Here is a 22,509-nt window from a genome sequence, read left to right as displayed (position 1 = left end):
TGCCAGCAAACCTGCTGCCTGAAGGCACTCAATTTCCTTGGTCCATGGGCTGCGTCACACCAATTTCTGTCGGTCTCTTGGTTCTGCTGCTGTTTCTCTGCTGCTACTTCTTGCTATCTTCAGTGTTACAGCTTCTCTCTCTCTCTCTCTCTTTCTCCTGATTCCAGAAGCTTCTCAGTACAGGGATCCCAGGTCCAAAAGATGTGCTCTACTCCTCACTCTCCTTTCTTGGTGGTGGTGAAATTACCTCCTGTCATAGATTGAATTATGTCCCCCCAAAAATGTGTGTATCAATTTGGCTGGGCCATGATTCCCAGTATTGTGTGATTTTTCTATATGTTGTAAATCCTGCCTCTATGGTGTTAATGAGGGAGGATGGGTGGCAGTTGTGTTAGTGAGGTAGGACTCAACCTAGAGGATTGGATTGTGTCTTCAGATACAAAAGAAAGAAGCCAGCAGAGAGTCAGGGGAACCTCATACCACCAAGAAAGCAGTGCTGGGAGCTTTGGACCTGGGGTCCCTGCTCCTGAGAAGCTCCTCGACCAGGGGAATATTGAGAACAAGGACCTTCCTCCAGAGCCAACAGAGAGAGAAAGCCTTCCCCTGGAGCCCATGCCCTGTATTTGGACTTTTAGCCTACTTTACTGTGAGGAAATAAACTTCTCTTTGTTAAAGCCACCCACTTGTGGTACTTCTGTTATAGTAGCACTGGATAACTAACACACCTCCTACCTCCTCTGGGATGGATAATTTTAAGCCTAGTGAGATGACAATACTGACCAATTACCTCATTAGAGTTCCATAGACTTTATTTGCATGGTCCCGTCTTCACAAAATCCTCACAACTGGACCAATAAGCAACATCATGATAAACAGGGAAAAGATTAAAGTCGTCGAGAATTTCATTTTACTTGGATCCACAATTAACACCCATGGAAGCAGTCGAGAAATCAAAAGATGCATGGTATTGGGCAAATCTGCTGCAAAAGACCTCGTTCAAGTGTTGAAAAGCAAAGATGTCATCTTGAAGACCAAGGTGCGCCTGACCCAAGCCATGGTGTTCTCAATCGCCTCCTATGCATGTGAAAGCTAGATGATGAATAAGGAAGACTGAAGAAGAATTGACACCTTTGAATTGTGGTGCTGGAGAAGAATATTGAATATACCACAAACTGCCAAAAGAACCAACAAATCTGTCTTGGAAGAAGTACAACCAGAATGCTCCTTAGAAGCAAGGATGATGAGACTATATCTCACATACCTTGGACATGCTGTCAGGAGTGATCAGTCCCTGGAGAACGACATCATGCTTGGTAGAGTGTCAGTGAAAGAGAGGAAGACCCTCAGTGAGATGGATTAACACAGTGGCTGCAACAATGGGCTTGAGCATAACAATGATTGTGAATGGCGCAGGACTGGGCAGTGTTTCCTTCTGTTGTACATAGGGTCGCTATGAGTTGGGACTGACTCAATGGCACCTAGCAACAACAACCTCCACACAGTTGCCATGAATTTTATTTGCATTATAACAAGGTATCCAATCCCCTTGGTGTGCCAGAATTACTCTATTTGTATATTTCTACCCAATCACTTAGGTGGGAGTTACAAGACCATGGCAAGAAAGGCCACATAAAAGTGATCCATCACACTACACTCCCCATGCCAAGATTTGTTGTACCTTTTTTTTCTTTCATGTGTCAGTGTGGTGCAATGAATCACTTTCAAGTGCATGGAATGCTTATGGGGGAGGGACCATGTAAAAAAGGTGTATGGAACCCTAATGAGGGGATTGGTCAGTTTTGTCATCCCACTAGGCTTAAAACGAGCCATTCCAGATGTGGGAAGAGGGCCCTCACTACCACTAAGAAAGAAGAGCCAGGAGCAGGGTGCATCGTTCTGACCCAGGGTCCCTTTTCTTAGAATCTTCTAGACACAGAAGACAGGGAGAGCCTTAACACTACAGATGGCATGAATCAGTGAGAAGTACTGGCAGAGAAACGGCACTAGCAGAAACAGAAAACCAAGCCAAGACAGCTCAGAGGGCTTCCCGGCCAATAACTGAGGTGGCTACAGTGGATGTGATCACCAAGAAAGAGAGATATCTGAGCATCTTTGGGCAAGAGGCTTCCTGGCAGAATGGAGTGCCTCCGGACACTTAATGCCAGTGCTAAAAGAGCCTTGTAACACTTTCCAAAACAGGGTCAAGGCTAACCCAAGGCTCCAAGGAGCCGAGAATGGCCTGCCTGTGGGCATGGCCAAGACGCTGTCATGACTGCAGAGCTGTATCTTGAGTTGTTCTTGATCCTGAGTTGTAACCTGTTACTTTCCTAACATACCGTATAACTGTGAGTATAGTCTGTGAGTTGTGTGTGACCATTGTAACGTATTATGGAACCCAGCAGGAAAGTACAAAGTGCCATGGGAGGGATGGTTGGTGTCCAAGTTGGTAAAAAGATTGGCAGAGGTATGTTTCACCTCACTTTGTAGGAATCAGTGTTGGACTGATGTTGATCTTAATTCTCCCTCCTCCTCCTTGTGAAGTTAGAGGAAGTCCGCTGCTGCCCTGCCATTTTTTTTATACTTTGACAACCCCGTTTATTTCTACTTCTGTGTAGGTTATATTTTTTGCAAGTGTATTTGATGTCTTTTTTTTCCCTCATTCTAACATTTTCACTGTAGAATAGCAATTTATTTTTAACAACTTGATAACTAAAACCAAAAATCAAACCCATTGCCATCGAGTTGATTCCAACTCATAGCGACCCTATAGGACAGAGTAGAACTGCCCCACAGGGTTTTCAAGGAGTGGCTGGTGGATTCAAACTACTGACCTCTTGGTTAGCAGCTGAGCTCTTAACCACTGTGCCACCAGGGCTCCTACTTGATAAACCCATTGTCATCGAGTTCATTGATAGTCATGTGTAATATTTAGCAGCACAGCTTTGTATTTAATAAATTTATAGAATTGTGTGACAATCACTCCAATGGAAATTTTAGAACTTTTCCATGAACCCTTAAACTAATTGAATATTATGTTGTTATTGTTGAGTTTTGGAAATTCTTTATATATTTAGAACACAAGTTTTATCAGATGTATAACGTAGAAATATTTTTTCCCAATCTGTGCCTTCCCTTTTGATTTTCTTAAATATAGTATATATTTATAGAAGCAAAAAAGTTTTTTTAAATTTTAAATAAGTCTATTTTTTTACAGACCATGCATTTTATCCTTTTGCAGAACCCTCCGCCTAAACCATGTTATGAAGATTTTCTTCCAAGTTTTGTTAGCTTTTATATATTTTTCTTCTTAAATGGAGGTCTATGATTCATTTTGTGTTAGCTGTTGAGTAGGTCTGAGTGAAGTTAGTTCCTTTTCTTACATATGGGTATGTAGTTATCCCAGCACCATTCATTGAAAAGACTATCTGCACTGGATTGTCTTGGCACCTTTGGCAAAAAGCTTTGACCCTAATGTTTTCTGATTCTTAATTCTTTTCCTGCCCTCACGTGGGTTAGGCCATCCCACTTGCTTCAGAGCTTTATTGCCCTTTACTGGCCTTTTCTTGAGTGGCTTTTACCCTATGTCCCCTTTCCAAATATATCCCAGGCTCTTGCCTGCAGCTCTATTCCCCTGGTCTGTGACGGCCAGTCTCATACCTTACCAGCTTCTCCAAAACTTCTGTCCTTAAAACCTGCTTCCTACCAGTCATTTACTGTCAGAAGCTTTTCTTGGTTGTCGCCTTAGGGCTAAAAACCCTTTTGTGTTTTCATTCCCAGTAGCACATTCTCTGCCGTACTGACACTTGAACTCCCAATTAACAATTTCCAAACAAAAAAAAAAAAATTTTTTTTTTTTTTTTTTTTACCTATTACTTCTCTGCTCAGCCACTGAAAACAATTTATCCGCGCCATGTTTTTTGTAAAGTTGGAGCCTATAAAATACTCATTTTCAGCAATGGTTGTAGTGTCAGGAAACTAACACTTCTAAGTGGGCTTCTCCTCTTTGCGGCCTTCCCTGGCTTAAAAAAACAAAATACAAAAACTCATTGCCCTCCAGTCCATTCGACTCATAGCGACCCAATCTGACAGAGTACAGCTGCCCCTTAGCGTTTCCAAGGAGCGGCTGGTGGATTTGAAGTACTTACCTTCCGGTTAGCAGCCAAGCTGTACGGCGAATCTTCAAATATGGCAGCCTTCAGGGAGCCATGACTCGTAGGGCGCAGACATATTACCTCTCAAGCCGGTGCCGGAAATCCAGCTGTCCCCGCCTCTAAAGAAGTCTCAGAGCCTCGCCAGCCTCCGTAGGAGCAAGAGGAATCTGGCGAAGGGTCCAGAAGTACAAGAGGTTTTTGATATCTAAGTGTAAAGCCTCGGAACTTCTCGTGGTTCAGGAGGAAAACAGGTCAGTGTGTGTTTTGTCCTTGGAAGAGGGCGAGGGAGGTGTGTGGATGTGGAGTAGTGAGGACACACGGAGTTCCTGAGGGGAGCGTCGGGGTGGTGGTTTTGAGGTCAGTCAGGAGGGGCGCGCCTTTGTACAACGATTAAGGCTGTCATGACTGTCAGGTTACGGGGTCTTTGCGTATCGCTCTGATTGTAAGGAGTGCAGGGGCTATTTATGGCGAATGCGGTGTCTGGTTCCGGTTCGAGATTTAATATAGGGCTCAGTGAAGTTGGAGCCGGGGGATGGAGATCTTACGGGGTGTCTGATCGAGGTGTCGCATTAATCCAGGATGGGGGGCGGGGCGTCTGTGTTAGTGTTACAGAGGCTTGTGAGGCCTGAAGCTTTGAAAGCCCAGGACCCCTGGCTGGTGGTGGAGGTGAGGTTGGAACCTGGGCTCCTGGGACGTAAGGGATACAGTTCCTCAAACAGTAGTTCAAGTTCTTGATTTATATATTTGTTTTATTTTTTATAAAAAGAAAGCTTTATTTCTTAAGTAAATAAAACTTCATTTTTCTCTTAGTGATACAGAACAGTTAAGAGTTTTGAAATTTTCTGTATATAAAACATTTTATAGAATTCACTCGGATATCACATGAATTAACCTCTTTCTAAAAAAAAAAAAAAAAAAATTTTTTTTTTTTTAAGATAACTGGTGGACACCCTGGTGGTGTAATGGTTAAGAGCTATGGCAGCTAACCAAAAGGTCAGCAGTTTGAATCCACCAGGTGCTCCTTGGAAACTATGGGGCAGTTCTACTCTGTCCTATAGGGTCACTATGAGTCGGAATTGACTCCATGGCAACAGGTAGATAAGTGGTTCTCAAACTTTGGCACGAGTCAGCTTCACTTGCAAGACTTTTAAGTTAGAGCTTTTTTTTTTCCTGGAAGTTTAGGGTAGAACCCAAGAATTTGCATTGTTAACCTGCTCCCAGGTGGTGCTGATGCTACTTGGTCCTAACGCCAAACTGAGAAATCATGTTGCAGTAACAGACAACCCCAAAATATCAGTGGTTTACAACAACAAGGTTTTGTTTTCTTGCTCACAGTTCATGTTGGCTGTGGGTTGGCTGATATTCTCTGCCACTACTCCATGTGTCTTCTCCAGACCTGAATCCAGACTTCCAAATTATCATACCTGTACCCATTGCTGTTGAGTCGATTCTGACTCACAGCGACCCTATTGGACAGAGTAGAACTGCCCCAGAGGGTTTTCAAGGAGCGACTGGCGGATTTGAACTGTCAGTGTTTGAGTTAGCAGCCGTAGCTCTTAATCACTGTGCCACGAGTGCTCTCAAGTTCTAATAGCACAGGAAAAGAAGAAAGGTAAGATTATGCCATGACTCCTATAGCTTCTACTCAAAAATTGACTAAGTCCTTTCTACTCTCATTGCATGGGCCAAAACAACTCAGCATAATAACCTCCACATTCTTCCATTTTGTGAGCTGTTTTGCAGATTCATCATTTTTCTTTATCATTGCGTAGTATTCCATTGTGTGTGCGAAATGCAAAATGACAGAACCATTTTAGGAAACGATATGACGCTTCCTTAAAAAGCTAGAAATAGAAATACCGTACAATCTAGCACTCACACTCCTAGGAATATGTCCTAGAGAAATAAGAACTGTCACACAATAAACATATTCACATCCGTGTTCATTGCAGCATTATTCACAATAGCAAAAAGACGGAAACAACCCAAGTGCCCATCAACAGATGAGTGAAGAAACAAACTATGGTACATACACACAATGGAATACTACAAAATTCTTGGTTTAGAGAATCATGTCTGTTCTCATCTAAGCCAGTAGTTTGCTAACTGCTGATGGAGGGACTAATCCACCACGCCTATCGGCCTATGGCTGCTTTCATGCTGAAAACATAGAGTTGAGTCACATTGTGTAAGAGATCTTGTGGCCCGCATAGCTTCACGTATATGCACAGTCTTTGCTTTACTGAAAGCCTGTTTTGTTAATTATTCATACCTCTGACCCATATTCCAGTTTATTAGTAAGCCCTTGTGAGTTCAATTCCAGTTCCCATAGCTAGTGTTAGGATTGGCATGGAGATGAGCTTAAGCATATGGTGCAATTGTACTCAAGTATGTATGTAAAGGACATCATCTTTGGTAAAGTAGAGGATCAATGAAAGAGAGGAAGACCCTCAATGGGATGGATTGACGCAGTGGCTGCAACACTGGGCTCAAACATAGTAAGGATAGTGAAGATGGCACTGGACTGGGCAGAGTTTTGCTCTGTTTTCTGTAGAGTCACTATGAGTTCTGTGAGACACTGCAGCGAACTACGGAACCCAAAGATGGAAGACAGAGTGCTGAGGGAGGAGGAGGAGTTGATGTCAAAGATGATATGGCAAACCATATCAAAGGTACCTAAGAACAAATAACATTTATGTAAAAGTCTGCTTGTTGGTTTCTTGGGGAACATTTTCACTTTTAAGTAGGTAATAATTTCAGTCGCTCTTTCCATGCAGAATACTGTTTGAAAACAACCTTAATTTTCTGTAAACTTCCTAATGTTTATTCCTTATTCTTATCATCATGCATTGGCTCAGCTCTTGTGAAAATGGCACAGGGGCAGCAGCTGACCTCTAATTTCACAAGGGGGAAGGAGAATCAGGATCAACAGCCCAAGGCTGATTCCTCTAAGGCGGAGGTCAGACATGGCTCCTCTCTGCACCATCTTTGCCAGTTCTGACACCAACTGTCCCTCCCACAGCACTCTACTTCTCTGCTGGGTTCGATAATTCATTGCAGTGGCCACACAGAACTCACAGACAATACTCACAATTATGGGGTTTATCAGGGAAGTAACAGGTTACAATTCAGGGTCAGGAATACTCAAGGATACAATTCTCCCATCAGGACAGCCTCTTCTCAGCCTTGCTCACTGGCACGCCGCTCCCTGGCCTTAGACCTCTCCCCAGAGGCACTCAGCTTTCTCTGTGGGCTGGGAAGCCCACTGCATCATCTCTTGCTGCCCTGTCTCTGCTGATGGGTCTCCCCTGCCACCGCTTTTCACTGTCTTCAGGGTTACAGCTCACTCTCTCTCTCTCGATCTCCTGCTTCCAGGAGCTTCTCAGCACAGGGATCACGGATCCAAAGTACGCGCTAGTTCCTGGCTGTTCTTCCTTGGTTGTGGTGGGATCTTCTCCTTTTCCACCTTTGGGATAGCTCGTTTCAAGCCCAGTGGAGTGGCAAAACTGACCAGTCCTTTTGTTAGGCCACAATTACCATATATGCGCAGCTCCACCCAATCACTTGGGTGGGAGTTACAGGACCATGGCTAAAAAAGCCACACACAGAAGTGGTCTGTCTTACCACTGCTTTGTAATACAAAATAGATTGGTATGTTGTTAGTTTTTGCTACAACATTTTTGCCTTCTTCCCCATTCATAAAATGCACTTGCTACATTTTCTTTCTAGGAATAAATGAATATTTCCTTTTATAAGGATCATCACAAAGCTGGTTCCTATGAGGTGGAGGTAAAAGATGTCCCAAATGTCCAACTTTTCCATACCGCTGTACCAAACCATCATCTTTGACATCAACTCCTCCTCCTCCCTCAGCACTCTGTCTTCCATCTTTGGGTTCCGTAGTTCGCTGCAGTGTCTCACAGAACTCGCAAACCATATCAAGAAAATGGCCCACACTGTTTCGGAGGCTGGCAAGTCCCAAGTACGTGAGTTAGGTGTAGGCTTCTCCTTACCCACATGGCCACAGGGGCTGACAAACCCAAATTGGCAAGTCAGGTGTCAGTCTGCTGGCTCACAAGGCTGCAGAAGCTGGTGAATCAGGTCAGATGATAGGCCTCTGGGAGCTGGCGAATCCCAGAATCAGCATGTCAGATGGCAGGCCGTTGGATCAAGTCCCCAGAACGAGGGCAATTAGGGTAATTACATTAGATCACAAAATGTAGGACAGCCATACAATACTGAGAGTCATGGCCTAGCCAAGTTGACACATAACCCTAACCATCAAGGTTTCATATACCTTATTTGCATAGTCCCATTCAATCATTGTGCGTCAGTCACAAACACCATGGCTAGAAGGGTCATATTAAGTAATTCATTACATTGTAAGGAGGTAGGATCATAAAACTATAAATTCATCCAGGATCTCAAATTTAATGAAATAAATAAGTTTGTAGTATTGTTTATTTCAAGACTATAAAATGTCTATTTTATCTGGGTCATTTCTCCCATTAATTTTTATAATCTTTATTTGTGACACTTCTGAATGAATCATTTCTTGAATAAATTCTTTTATAAGGATCAGCACAAGGGTGGTTCCTATGTGTGGAGGGTAAAGGTGTCACAGATGTCAAGCTCTTCCAAACTGCTGTCCCACTGCATCACCTCTAACATCAACTACTACTCCTCCCCTCGGTACTTTCCCACCCGTCTTTGGGTTCTGTAATTTGCTTCAGTGTCTCACAGAACTCATCAACTGTATCTCAAAGAAATGGCTCACACGGTTGTGGAGGCCGGCAAGTGCCAAATCTGTGCGTCAGGTGTCAGGCTGGGTATTTCTCCTGACCTGTGTGGCCACAGGGACTGATGAACCCAATCTGGCAGACCAGAAGGTAGGCTGCTGGCTCACAAGGCTGTGAAAGCTGGTGAATCAGGTCGGATGATAGGCTGCTGGCCCCATGGGGCTGTGGAAGCTGGTGAATCCCAGAATCGACAGGTCAGAAGGCAGGCCACTGACTCAAGTCCTAAGAACCAGAGGTTAGACAGTGATGAGCTGGATGCAAGATCTAGATGCACAGAGAGAGCTCCACCAGAGTACCCACATATATATATATTGGAAGCAGGCAATACTCCAGGAAAGCACATGACTTGAGTAGGGATGGGACTTGAGTCACACCCTTTACTAAGGAGGTGACTCAATACACATCCTTAATCCTGCCTCATTAACTCAACCACAGGCATAGAGGCTAGGATTCACAACACATTACAAAATAGATGATAATTACATGATATCACAAAAATGGAGGACAGCCATGCAATACTGGGAATCGTGGCCTAGCCAAGTTGACACAAAACCCTAACCATCACAGATTTCACATACCTTATTTGCATAGTCCCACTCAATATTTGTGTGAGTCACAAAGACTGTGGCTAGAAGGACCACATTAAGTGATTCATTGCATTGCAACTCATCTTTCAGGTTTGATCGCTCTCACTACAAATCTGCGTAATTTTATTGGTCTTTTCAGATAACAAGCTTTTGATATTGTTGGTCTCTTTAATTATCTAAATTTATCTTTTTTTAAAAAAAATTTTCAATTTAACTAGTATAAAGGCAATATTCATGTAACTAACCATTGCCCAGGCAAGTAATAGAACATTGCCAGCCAGCATCCAAGCGGTCATAGCAGGCACTTCAGGCTCTTCTTTATAGTTTTGCCATGTAGTTAATTATTCCTAATCATTTAAGTTTATTGAGTTTTGCCTGTTTTCAACTGACTGTAAATAGAATCGTATATAATGCATTTTTTTCTGTATCACGATTGGTTTGCTCAGTGTTAGATTTGAGAGAACTATTCATGTTGTTGTATACAGGTGTATTTACTTTGTTCTGTAACTAGAGTTGGCAAACTTATTCTATGAATGGTTACATAGTAAATATTTTAGACTTTACAGGCCACATAAGGTACCACATAGAATTCTTTGTTTTCTTTTTTTACAGTCTTTTAACAAATGTAAAAGACATTTTTAGCTTGCAGGCTGGCCAAGAGTTTTAGTTGCTCTGTAGCATTTCATAGTTTAGATATATAACAGTTTTTCTTACTGTATTTGTGTTGGTTGAAGTGGTATCTGCTACAAATAATAATGCTATGAAAGTATTGGTACATGTCCTGTGGTTCAAATGTGCACTCATTACGGGGGGATGTATACCTAGATTTATACTTCACAGTTAAACTGTTATTTAAAAGCCATGTATAACTTCAACCTAATATTAGGTGATGCCTAAATGTTTTGTAAAGTGGTTCTACCACTTTACAGTTCTTCCAGCAGAATAGTCTTTGCTTTATGGTAAATGGTTCATGTGGCCTGTTTAAACTATATTTCCAACCCTGATGTAATCTCATCTTCTTAAAGCTCTATGGATTTGCCTTTCTTGTCGAGGGTCGTAATAGACCCCAAATTGATTTTTATGTATGTTGTGAGGTAGGGATCAATCTTGTTTTGTTTTTTTTTTCTTCTACATGTATATCTCATTTTCCAAGCACTGTTTTTTGAAAAGACATCCTTTACCCATATCTGTGCAAATTCTGAATCTTACTTATTATTGCTCAGGGTGTAAAATGTTCTGGAGTACCAAATAAAGGGAAAGTCAGCAGTATTGGGGGTCTTGTCTTAAGGTGAGTTCCAGGAAGAGTGATAGCATCTGGGTGTAGAGGTGATATACCACTCACACTAAATTTTTCTTTCAGCCCACAGGTCCTGACTCCCCAGCAACAAGAGAACCATTTGAAGGAAGAAGGAAGAGGTTCCAGGACTTGGGTATTTTCTTTCTGGGGACACCCTTTATGGGAGTCTGAGATTTCTGAACAGAAATTCAGAGTTGATTTAGTAAACACAAAGACAAACATCCCAGTTGCTGGTCATGTCCCAAGAACAACAGAAAATGATCAAGGCTCAGGTGACTTTTGGTTTCTTTTATGCTTTCCCTGATAGGTTTGTACAAGCCTGTAAAATATTAGTTAATCTGAAATGTGTAAGTTTGGAAAAACAGGAGCTGGAGAGAAATAGACTCAGGCTTGTAATTCAGCATCAGGCAAAGTATGACCAGAAATATGTTATTCATAGTATTAACACTAAATTACTTCTGTTGGAAGATAATATGTGATTAGAGGATACTGTGGGTTACAGTAGCTGTCAACCTGCATTTAATATCTCTGGCCAACACAAGAGAATCATTATAATTTACATGTTTTTGAGGAGAAAGAAAGTCAGTTACTGGGGGGATTTCAATATTTCGTGGAACTTAAGTCTCAGTAAGTTTCTTTGATTGTTCTTCCTAGAAATGATGTGGAGAAAAGATCAGTTACTTGGGGGATTTCAGTATTTTGTGGAACTTCAGTCTCTGTAAGTTTCTTTGACTGTTCTTCCTAGAAATGATGTGGTGGATGGTGTCCGGAGTAGCAGCATTCTTATAAATGCAAAGGGTGGTTTCCTATGGTTGTTTCTTCTGGGGTTCCTCATAGACCCCTGTAGGAATAGACCAAGCAAACTCAGTGGACACAGGAGACCAATACAGGTTAGCCCGTGGACTCAGCCTTGTGGTATTCTAGGTTTATCCAGGGGTTAAACCTAAACATTTTTGAAAAATGGAAGCATTGCATGGCTGTCAAATGACTCTCAGTGAACTTATGTTTTAGTACAGATTTGGAAATAGGGAGTAGCTCTGTGACCTTGCACACGCCTGAGTTTTCTCATTTGTGCAATGGAGGTGATAATAATGGCACCTATCTCATTTGGTTATCGTGGGGATGAGGTTGGTTAATCTTTTTAAAGCATTTTGAAGAGTGTCTGGCCCATAGTACGTGCTATGAATGAGCATCCAGTGCCCACAGTCTTTCTGATACTTGTTATTACAGTGTTATCAAATGTCATAACTTCCAACAGTCTGCATGGTCAAAGATTTCCCAGTCTTGCTTTCTTTTGTGCAGTGAAACATGCGAGAGCCGGAACTCGACAGAACTGCCTCTTTTTTCTGGGTCTTGCAAATTTTCCACCTCTGACACAGTGCAGCCTTCCCACTTTTCTATTGCTTGCTCTTAGTGAAAAATATTTGAATTTTCCTTCTCTGACAGGTTTTCACCTTACACAGGCTCTAGCTTTTTCAGGCTTTATTGTGTTTTTTCCATTACTAGTGAGATTGAGATCTTTCTTATGTTGGCCATTACTCTGCAGCGTAATGAATAGTCTAAATTCATGAGGGATGTGAATCCGGATTCGCACAAAGTTGGTTTCTGTGTGGTAGAGGTCACATATATCTTTGCCTTCCCATTTCTCCATAAATTCTTATACCAGTTGCTCCTCCCACTGCACTCTCTTCCTCTCTGTGGGATTTGATACTTTGTTGCCATGGCCGCACTGAACTCACAGACTGTACTCACAATTATGCAGTTTATTAGGGGAGTAACAGGCTACAACTCAGGATCAACAAGGAAGTAACGGGAACAACTTGGAATCCACGGCAGGAAGCACACAGGCCTCCAGTGATCAGGCAGCGTGGCTTCTCTGCTAACCAGAGGCCTTCTTAGCTGAGTGGCTGCCATCTCTGCTAGGCAGGTGCCTCAACTTGGCTTATCTTCTGGGCAGCTGTCTTATCTGTCCTGCAGGCATCTCACCATTGGGCTCTCTAATGTCGGCCTCCCTGCCATCAGCCTCTCTGCTAACTGGCCCAGCTTATAGCCGGTATAGCAGCTCACTCAGCTATGCAAATGAAGTGACAATGCACCATGCAACTGAGGTGTCTGTGGCATATTGAGAGGGGATGATCAACTCATACCTTGGTGGGAGTTAATGCCTTGAAATTGACAAAGAGTTTGTAGATATAACCAGCTAGCCCCACAGAGGTTTCAGAGACAGAAAGAAGCAGGGAGAGAAGCAGCAGGAGGAAAACAGAAAGAAGCAAAGAGAGAGAAGAAGCAAGGAACCTCTTTTAAGAGCTGTAACACAGACCAAGGGCTGTAACTCTGAAGACAGCAAGAGGCCCGGAAGGGGCCCAGCACCAGAGCTAGTGTCGACAGGCCCAAAAGGGGCCAGTGGCAAAACCAGTGGCTACAGGCCCATAAGGGACACTGTGGCAAAATGCATGAGGAGCCTTTCCTGAGGGGGCTGAGAGGAGCCTGTGTTCAGTAGTCCAAGACAAGTCTGTCCTCAGGTGATTGAGAGGAGGCCTAGATGGCCAAGAGGAGCTGAGAGAGCTGTCCTGCACTAAAGAAGGAAGACTTTGCCTGCATCCTTCCTGATCCTGATCCTGAGTTGTAGCCTGTTGACCCTAATTCTGAGTTGTACCCTGTTACTTTCTTAGTAAACAGCTTAATGTTATTCTGGTCTGTGTATTCTGTGTGGTCATTGCAATGGATTATCGAACCCAGAAGAGAAGTAGAGAGTGCCATGAGAGGGACGCTTGGCGTCAGAATTGGTAAAATGGTTGGAGGATGGATGTATGTCTGACCTCCATCTTAAGGGAATCAGCTTTGGGCTGATCTTGATCATTATCCTCCCTGAAGTGAGACAGGTTCTGATGACTCTGCTGCTACTCCTACCATTTCAGACTAGGTATATAAATACAGCAGCCCATAGAGAGGATATGAACAGAACAACTTGCTGCACATTTCAGTCGTATCACGAAAAGGAAATCACTTCATTAAACAGGACCCTGTTATTACAGGAATCACTTACTTTGGAGGATGTGGCTGTGGAGTTCACCTGGGAGGAGTGGCAGCTCCTTGACCCTGCTCAGAAGGACCTGTACCGGAACGTGATGTTGGAGAACTTTAGCAACTTGATGTCCGTGGGTGAGGACAGCTCCCCTGTGTCCCTTAGGGGGTCCTCAATCAGTAGCCTTTGCTTTCTCAGCCGCGGCAAGCTTTGGAGCATCTGTGGTGCTCTCAACTGGTGGATTCTCGTCTAGTCTCTGGCCCTAGATAAGTGGGTGTATTCTTCCTACTCCTGACAGAAAAACCTTTATACATTTGAGAATTGTTTTTTCCCAAATGTAACATTCTGCAGTCTTCACAAACTCAAGCCCAATTTGGTGTGTCTGAGTCTTCTGTCATTTCCAACAAACAGGGTATCAAGTTAGCACACCAGATGCATTCTCCAGGTTGGCACGAGGAATACAACCATGGAGTATATTACACAAAATCCGTAATCGAGTATTTTCAGGTGAGTAAACGAAAACCAGCACGGGGCATAGGGTATGGAAGTCACATTCTGGTCAGAGAAGGGCTCACAACTGTGAGGGGTATCTGAGCATACACAGAATCTCCACATATCCCTCTCTTCGTGTGAGACCTCGTTTTCTTTGTAGAAGTTTGGAGAAAAATATAACCCCTTATCTTCTGAGACTGGATCCCTTTTTAATTGACATACATCTTGATGTTTTTATTTGCATACTTTTCTTCTGTGTACGATTCTCAAATCTTTCACTTCTTTATATCCTGCCACCTTCCTTACTTTGAAATTCCACATTCCAGGCGTCTCTACTCAGAGAGAACTTGGAATTAATAACCGTCCCCTGAGTATGGCACCTTACACCCCCATTGGGAAATACTGATTTCCCTTCTTCACATCCAACCCCATCTTGGGTATTGTGTCCCCAGAGTGAACTGTCTCTCACTGTGTCTTTATTTGCTTCCTTTTCCCCTACTCTGATGTTCTGATTTTAATTTTCTTGTTTGTTCTCCTAATCCTTTAAAATTTCCTTCATTCTAATGAGTTAAGCTCCTTCTGTTCCCTAGAGGAGACCGTCAAATTGACATTTTCCCTGATATTGTCTAACAGACTTTTCTCTGTATATTTATGTCAGTAATTGCAAATATAAGCATCAACAATATGTTTGACTCCAATGAGGTAGGGTTAAATCCAGCCCAAATTTCCCATTTCTCCAAGGTGCTGTACCACTCCATCTCTGACACCAGCCATTCCCACTCCCCTCGGCACTCTTCCCTCCCCTGTTTGGGTTCAGCAATTTGCTGCAACATCCCACAAAACTCACAAACTGCACTTACAGTTAACTGGTTTACTAAGGAAGTAACAGGTACAACTCGGGATCAGGATCAGGAAGCAGGTAGGCAAAGTCAGGAAGGCCCCCCCAAAGCGGAGAGCACATCCCTCCTTTCCTCCTGTAGGACAGCTCTCAACGTCACAGCCATGCAAGCAGGCAGCCCTTTTTCTCTGCCCTGCACAACCCACTCCTCTCGGCTGTGCAGGCCTCCTCTTGGCCCCCTTGGGGAAGCCTTCCATTTGGCCATGCACACCCCGCCTGAGTCGTGCAGTAGGTTTCTGCCATTCCTGCTGCCTCTCCTGCAGGGCCCATTATGGGCCACTGCCTTTGCCACTGGGCCCCCTCCAGACCTGATGCTGTCTTCAGTGTTACAGCCCTTGACCTGTGTTATAGCTCTTTTAGGAGGTTCCTCACCTCCCCTCTCTCTCTGCCTCTCTCTTCTTGCCTCTTAAAAACTTCTGTGGGGTTGGTTGCTTGTATAAGCAGACACCTTACAAATTTGAAGGCATGGCCCTCCCAGCAGGACCATTAACAGGCTTATTCTCTTGATTTGAATAATAAACCTAACCAATCCCTGCAAGGTTCGTAAAATAGACCAGTCACAGGGCAGACTGCAGCCCAGGGCTAGACAAAAAGTATGAAACCATCAGATTGTTTACAGCTTACCCAGAAAATGTCATTCAACCTGGAAAAAAGTAACAAACCCTCTGGGGTAGAGAACTAGGGCAAAGGTAACTCCTCAGGGCTTAGGGGGAAAATCTCTCAAACTGTTTTTTCCTAAGAACCAAGGCAAAAGGCCACAGAAAGGAACTCAATTCACCACAAAATTTTTCTCATCTTTACAAAACTTCCCTGTAAATTCCCAATATCCATAAGGAGCTAGAATCATCTTTCTGCCAAGAAAACCCCTGTCAGCTTAGGTTCTCCTGAAACCCTGATAGTATAGTGGTTAAGAACTACGGCTGCTAACCAAAAGGTCGGCAGTTCAAATCCACCAGGCGCTCCTTGGAAACTCTATGGGGCAGTTCTACTCTGTCCTCTAGGGTCGCTATGAGTCAGAATTGACTTGATGGCAGTGGGTTTTTTTTTTTTTAGTACTGTACATCTTAAATCCTAGCTATTCTGCTGTAACATTTAATGCTTCCTACCTGCAGGACCCTGTGCTTTAAAGGTCTCTGCTGTTCCTAATGATTTCTTGCCTAGAAAAAAACATTTCTAATGCCCTTTGTTCTCATTTCCAGCATAAACAGGATCATAACTCAGGTCTACTTGAATTTAATTCCGTTGTTTAGTATGTAAGTCTGCTCTTTCTCCTGGTTCATCGTCTGTGTTACCATTGAATTCACTTCACCCCTTCAGGGGACTTTTTCCATTCCAAAGTTCAAAATGTTAGAATGATTAAAACCTTGGGGTTCATCTTCTTTTAATGAACACGTTTTCTGAACGTGATCTCATTCTATACTTTGTCCTTAAATCGTGTTTATACACTAATGTTTTCCGAGTTGTCACCTCCAGTCAAAGACTGTTTCCCTAACGTTTTCCCAGTTGTTACCTCCCGTTAAGGCTTTTCTCAAGATTGATGCGTCCCTGAGTTCTTCATTTCTGTACTTGGATGTGTCATAACTAACTTAGAGTTGATATGCTTCAGCATGTTTGCTTGAACATTTTATTTTTCATTGACACTCCTCGTCTCATTAAAAGACACCCCTACTCCAAGGCTCAAATCAAATACTTAGTAGCAACCCTTGATTCCTCACTTTCTTTACCCTACCCCAAATCTTCAACCCTGGCAACACTGACTCCATCAGAGAGCCTTCTCTTCCTCCAAAATGTATCATCATTTCTTAGACCTGTTTCCACCCTTTCTCAAACCACTTTTTATAATCTCTGGCTACTTTTCTTTTTTTTTTTTTTATTGCAGTAGAAATATACACAAAAAAATACAGCGATTAAACAATTTCAGCATATGCAATTCAGTGACATTGATTACGTTCTTTAAGTTGTGCAACCATTTTTGGTGTCTTTTTCCAAATTATTTCACCACCAGGAACATACATTGAATGTATCCTAAGCAAAAACTCCCACTTTCCCTCTCTCTCTTGGTTATCTAGTGCCTCCATGATAGAAATACCACAAGTGGATGGTGTTAACAAAGAAATTTATTTTCTCACTATTTAGGAGGCCAGAACTCCAAATTTAGAACACCTTTTCTCTCTATTGGCTTTGTGGGAAGGTCCTTTACGGTTTCTGGTAATTGACTCCTTGGTGATCTTCATGTGGCTTGGCATCTGTCTTCTCCAATCTCTGCTTACTTGCTTGTTTGCACTTAATCTGCCCTTTTATATCTCAAAAGAGATTGTTTTAAGAGACACCATACACTAACACTGCCTCATTAGTATAACAAGAATACCCATTCCCAAATGGGATTATAACCCAGGTATAGGATTTAGGATTCGCAACACATATTTTAGAAAACAGTTCAGTCCACAACACCTTCCTCCCAACCCTGGTAATGACCAGTAATTTTTGGTTTCTGTATACTTAGTTTATGTAAGTGAGATCATACATTAGTTGTCCTTTTGTGACTGACCTGTTTCATTCTGCATGTTTCCTAGGTTCATCCATGTTGTGACATGCATCAAAACTTCATTCTGCAGCTGCTTTCTTTATTTTTCCTTGTGTTTTTTTAGTGGTTTTACCAAACTGGAATGTAGACTCTAAATATAAGGAATATATTTGTGTACACCCAATACCTTTACTGTGTATATATGCATATGGTTGTATTAAAAGTATTGCCTGAAGTCTTCTAACTTCAGGGGAGAGATGGGAATCACCATCAGCACAAAGCTGATGGTGATTCCTATGGAGTAGAGGTCAGACGTACCTCTACTCTTCAACCTTTTTATCTATTCTGACAACAGCTGTCAACACCCCACAGCATTCTTATTCCTCTGCTGAGTTCGATAATTCATTGCGATGGTAACGCAGAACTCACAGACCATACGTACACTTAAGTGGTTTATTAAGGGAGTAACAGGGTACAAGTGGGGATTAGGATCAACAGGCTATCGCTTGGGGTCAGGATCAGGAATCATATAGGTGAAGTCTCCCTTCTTCAGTGCAGGATAGCTCTCTCAGCTCTTCTTGACTGTGCAAACAAGCAGGCCTATCTTTCTGCCATGCTTGCTTCCTCTCAGGACAAGCTTTCTCTTGGCTGACTGAGGACAGGCCTCCCTGCCTTCAGCCTCTGCACGACTAACTGACCCAACTCATAGCCAGTGTAGCAGCTATGTTCAGCTCTCTTAACTGCATTCTTAGCAGCACATTTCTGCCTTTCTTGCCGACTCTACCGCAAGGCCTTTCTGGGCCCTCTCCCTGTCTTCAGTGTTACAGCCCTTGACCCATATTATAGCTCTTTTAGGACTTTCCTCACCTCCTGTCTCTCTGCTTTTCCCTACTTGCCTCTCTGGCCTTTTCTCCTTTCTCCTTCTTTTCTGCTTTTGAAACCTCTGTGGGGCTGGCTATTTATATCTACACATTCTTTGTCAGTTTCAAGCCATGGCCCTCAAACCAGGGCCATAATCCGACCAATCTCTTCTCAGTAGGCCACAGTCAGTTCATTTGCATAGTAGGCTATATTAACTTCATTTGCATAGTCTATACTCACTTCATTTGCATACTATGTTGACCAATCCCTGCAAGGTGCGTACCAGTCACAGGGTAGGCTGCAGCCCAGGGCCAGACAAAAAGTGTTAAAACAGGTTTTTTACAGCTTACCCAAGCAATGTCATTCAAATGGACAAAAGTAACAAAACCTCTAGGGTAGAAAACTAGGGCAAAGGTAACTCCTCAGGGCTTAGGAGAAAAATTTCTCAAGATATTTTTCCAAAGAACCAAGGCAAAAGGGCACATAAAGGAACTCATTTCACCATAGTATGGTAATTGTTTAGTTTCATATGTAAAATTTTGCATTGTGAAAAAATGCAACTATGCTTGATGCATAGTTGTGTTTCAGTCAGAATTTGTGGAATGAATGAATCTGTCCTTCACACTTTGGATCGTGACCTTCCAACCTCTGTGGTGTGTTGTTCACATTGATTTGCTTGTATTTTACCATCTCTGCATTTTTTGCAAGACCTAATTTAGGAAGCAGCCAAACCTGTACTTCTTTATGTATTATCTAAACTTGTTTCTACACTAGCTTCTTTTACTCTTTAGGTTGTTTATATTATTGTGTTTTTACCAATGTGCAAGGAACATCATGCTCGGCGTTTTATTTAACTCACATAATAGGGTTGTCACAACAGTGCCACCTCACATCAAAGTGTTTTTAAAATAGCTTTATTCTTATTTGAGATGATGGAATGATGATTTGTTATTCTCTTCTTTCCTAGGAATTCAGAAAGTTGATGAACATCTGCCTGAGCCCTTGGAAAATGAAAGCTGGGTGGATGGAAAGGAAAAATGCTGTGAATATAATGCATTAGAAAATGTTGTTCATTGGTACAAAAATCATTTTCCTTTAAGGCACATTCATGGTATGTCTGACTTACATGAAAAAGCTGTGAAATCAAATTTATCATTAACCAACCAGAAGAGAAACTGTGAAATAAAGAACTTTGCAGAGTTTAATAGAGATGAGAAAACCTATCTCCATGCTAACCATGAGAAACTTCGTACCGAAATTAAATTCTGTGAGAGTCAAAAATCCAACAGCTCTAAGTCTCAACTCATTAAGCATCAGAAGACTCACAAAATAAAAAAACCATATGTATGCAGTGAATGTGGGAAAGCCTTCATCAGGAAGTCTTGGTTTATTAATCATCAGATCATTCATACAGGAGAGAAGCCCCATAGATGTAATCTGTGTGGGAAAGCCTTCTTTAAAAAGTACATGCTCACCGAACATCAGAAAATTCATACAGGAGAAAAACCTTATGAATGCACCGAATGTGGCAAAGCTTTTCTGTATGAATCGCTGCTGAATAATCATCAGAAAACGCATACAGGAGAAAAACCCCATATATGCACTAAATGTGGAAAAGGCTTCACCCAGAAGGGAAATCTCAATATTCATCAGCGAATTCATACTGGGGAGAAACCCTATGTATGTGGTGAATGTGGTAAAGCCTTCAGTCAAAAGTCAAGCCTCATAGAACATCAGAGATTTCACACAGAAATGAATCCCTTTTTATGCAGTGAATGTGGAAAATTTTATTCTCAGAAGTCAAGCCTCAACAGACATCAGAAAATTCACACAGGTGAGAAACACTTTAAATGCGGCGAACGTGAGAAGGCCTTCGAGGAGAAGCCAAAGCTCGTTGTACATCAAAGATCTCATACAGGAGAGATACCGTATGGCTGCAATGAGTGTGGAGAAACTTTTGCCTGCGTGTCTTCCCTTTTATCACATAAAAGAATACATACAGGTGAGAAACATGTAGATTCAATTAAGGTGGAAGATCCTTCTACATCAAGTCACAGTGGGTCACATACCAGTGATCTCATGCAGGACAAAAAGCGAGTTAATACATTGACTGTGCAGCTGCCTTCTGTGGCAGCGCAGACATCAGTGAACACCAGTGGGTTCCTAACAAATAGGAACATAGTCCTTGTGGGACAGCCTGTTGCCAGATGTGAACCCTCAGGAGATAACAGAGAATTTGTGCAGGAGAGAAACCTTATGAATGCAGCCAATGTGGTAATGCCTTTAGTGATCAATTACGTCTTATTTTATGTCACATAAAACAGGTAGGATAAAGTCAGAAACACTCACTGGAGAAGAGAGTTGAGCAAAAATTTCTACCTCATTGTATGGCTTACAGAGTATATCCTGAGGGAAGTCATATGTATGCAGAGACTGGGAAAGCCTGATACATTCATCCTACATAAATATGTGTTTTGATATCATGACATAATCTAATGTTAGCAAAAACACATACACATCACTTGTTCTGTTATGCAAATTAGATGAAAGTGTGGGTTAATGCCAGTGGAGAAAATAAAAACTGCATTTTTAAAACAAAAGATAATTGCTGTCCTGAATGTTGCTATAAATGGAAAATGTCATGGGAGGTTGCAGTGAAGTGAATTACTTAATATGGCTCTTGTAGCCATAGTCTTTGTAATTCCCACTCAGTGACTGGGTGGCCCTATGCAAATAAGGTGTATGGAACCCTCACAAGGGGATTGGTCAGTTTTTCCATCCGGCTAGGCTTGAATCAAGCCATCCCAGAGGCGGATGGGGGTGACCTTCCTACCACCAAGATGAAGAGCTGGGATTGGAGTGTGTTCTTTGGGCCCAGGATCTCTGCAATGAGTACCTCCTAGGCCCAGGAGATATATAGAGAAAGCTGTAACACTGGGGATGGTCCAAGATGGTGAAAAGGGGTGGCAGAGAAATGGGAGCAGCAGAAGAGTGACTGGTGCAAGATGACACGGTGGGCTTCCTGGCCCTCGGAACAAAGTGATTGCAGTGGGTGTGCTGACCCACAGAGCGAGAGAGCTGAGAACTTTCAGGACAAGACGTACTAGGTAGGGAGTAGGGTGCCTCTGAGCACTTATTGGCAGAGCTAAAGAACTTTGTAACATTTGCCCCCAGCAGGGCAGAGGTGGGGCTGAGGACCCGAGGGCCAGAGAGAGCCCTGCCTGCGGGCACGATTGAGAAGCTCTCTCAACAGAAGAACTGTATCCTGAGTTGTTCCTGATCATGAATTATAACCTGTTATGTCCCTAATAAACCCTATAAGTATACTATGTGAGTACTGTGAGACCATTGCAACAAATTAGCAAACCTAGCAGAGAAGTAGAGAGTGCCTTGGGAGGGAGGGTTGGTGTCAGAGTTGGTAAAAAGATTGGAGGGTGGAGGTATGTGTGACCTCTGCATCTTAAGAATCAGCCTTGGGCAGTTGATAATGATTGTCCTCATGTGAAGCTAGAGGAGGTCAGATGCCTGTGCCACTCCATTTTTTACAGAGGTGATTGATTGTAGAAGGACAATATTGGATTGGTGGGATTTGGAGCACATATAGATCAGTTTCCCCAGATCTGTGTGAAGGAACAATTGAAAACCAGAATGTCTGTCATCAATTTTTATATCATGCAACCCAACCAAAAACAAATCCGTTGCCGTCAAGTTGATTCTGACTTACAGTAACCCTCTAGGACAGGGTAGAACTTTCCCATGAGGTTTCCAAGGAGCAGTTGGTAGAGTGGAACTACTAACCTTTTGGTTAGCAGCCGAGCTCTTGACCATTGTGCCACCAGGGCTCCTCTATCATGCAAAGGGATCTGAAAAACAGT

At 42.6% G+C, this 22,509-nt stretch overlaps 1 protein-coding gene across 5 annotated transcripts; it reads left to right on the top strand.

Annotated features, from left to right (window-relative positions):
- Window positions 1-4,281: 4,281 nt before the first annotated feature.
- Window positions 4,282-21,952, top strand: LOC126086061 (zinc finger protein 350-like). 5 transcript variants are annotated; one of them, XM_049902106.1, is made up of 6 exons: window positions 4,282-4,402; window positions 10,898-11,106; window positions 11,489-11,552; window positions 13,870-13,996; window positions 14,271-14,366; window positions 19,602-21,952. In XM_049902106.1, the coding sequence occupies exons 4-6, from the start codon at window positions 13,963-13,965 to the stop codon at window positions 20,951-20,953; spliced, it is 1,482 nt and encodes a 493-aa protein (XP_049758063.1). In that variant the 5' UTR covers window positions 4,282-4,402; window positions 10,898-11,106; window positions 11,489-11,552; window positions 13,870-13,962; the 3' UTR covers window positions 20,954-21,952. The 5 variants fall into 5 exon arrangements, with proteins under 5 accessions (XP_049758063.1, XP_049758060.1, XP_049758059.1 ...); XM_049902103.1 differs by lacking the exon at window positions 11,489-11,552 and adding an exon at window positions 6,706-6,823; XM_049902104.1 differs by lacking the exons at window positions 4,282-4,402; window positions 11,489-11,552 and adding exons at window positions 5,746-5,763; window positions 6,706-6,823.
- The last annotated feature ends 557 nt before the right edge of the window (window positions 21,953-22,509 follow it).

This window comes from Elephas maximus, chromosome 11 (genome assembly GCF_024166365.1).
Source record: "Elephas maximus indicus isolate mEleMax1 chromosome 11, mEleMax1 primary haplotype, whole genome shotgun sequence".
NCBI lineage: Eukaryota > Metazoa > Chordata > Mammalia > Proboscidea > Elephantidae > Elephas > Elephas maximus.
Note: the sequence above shows the minus strand (reverse complement) of the source record. Positions and strands in the feature narration are given on the sequence as shown.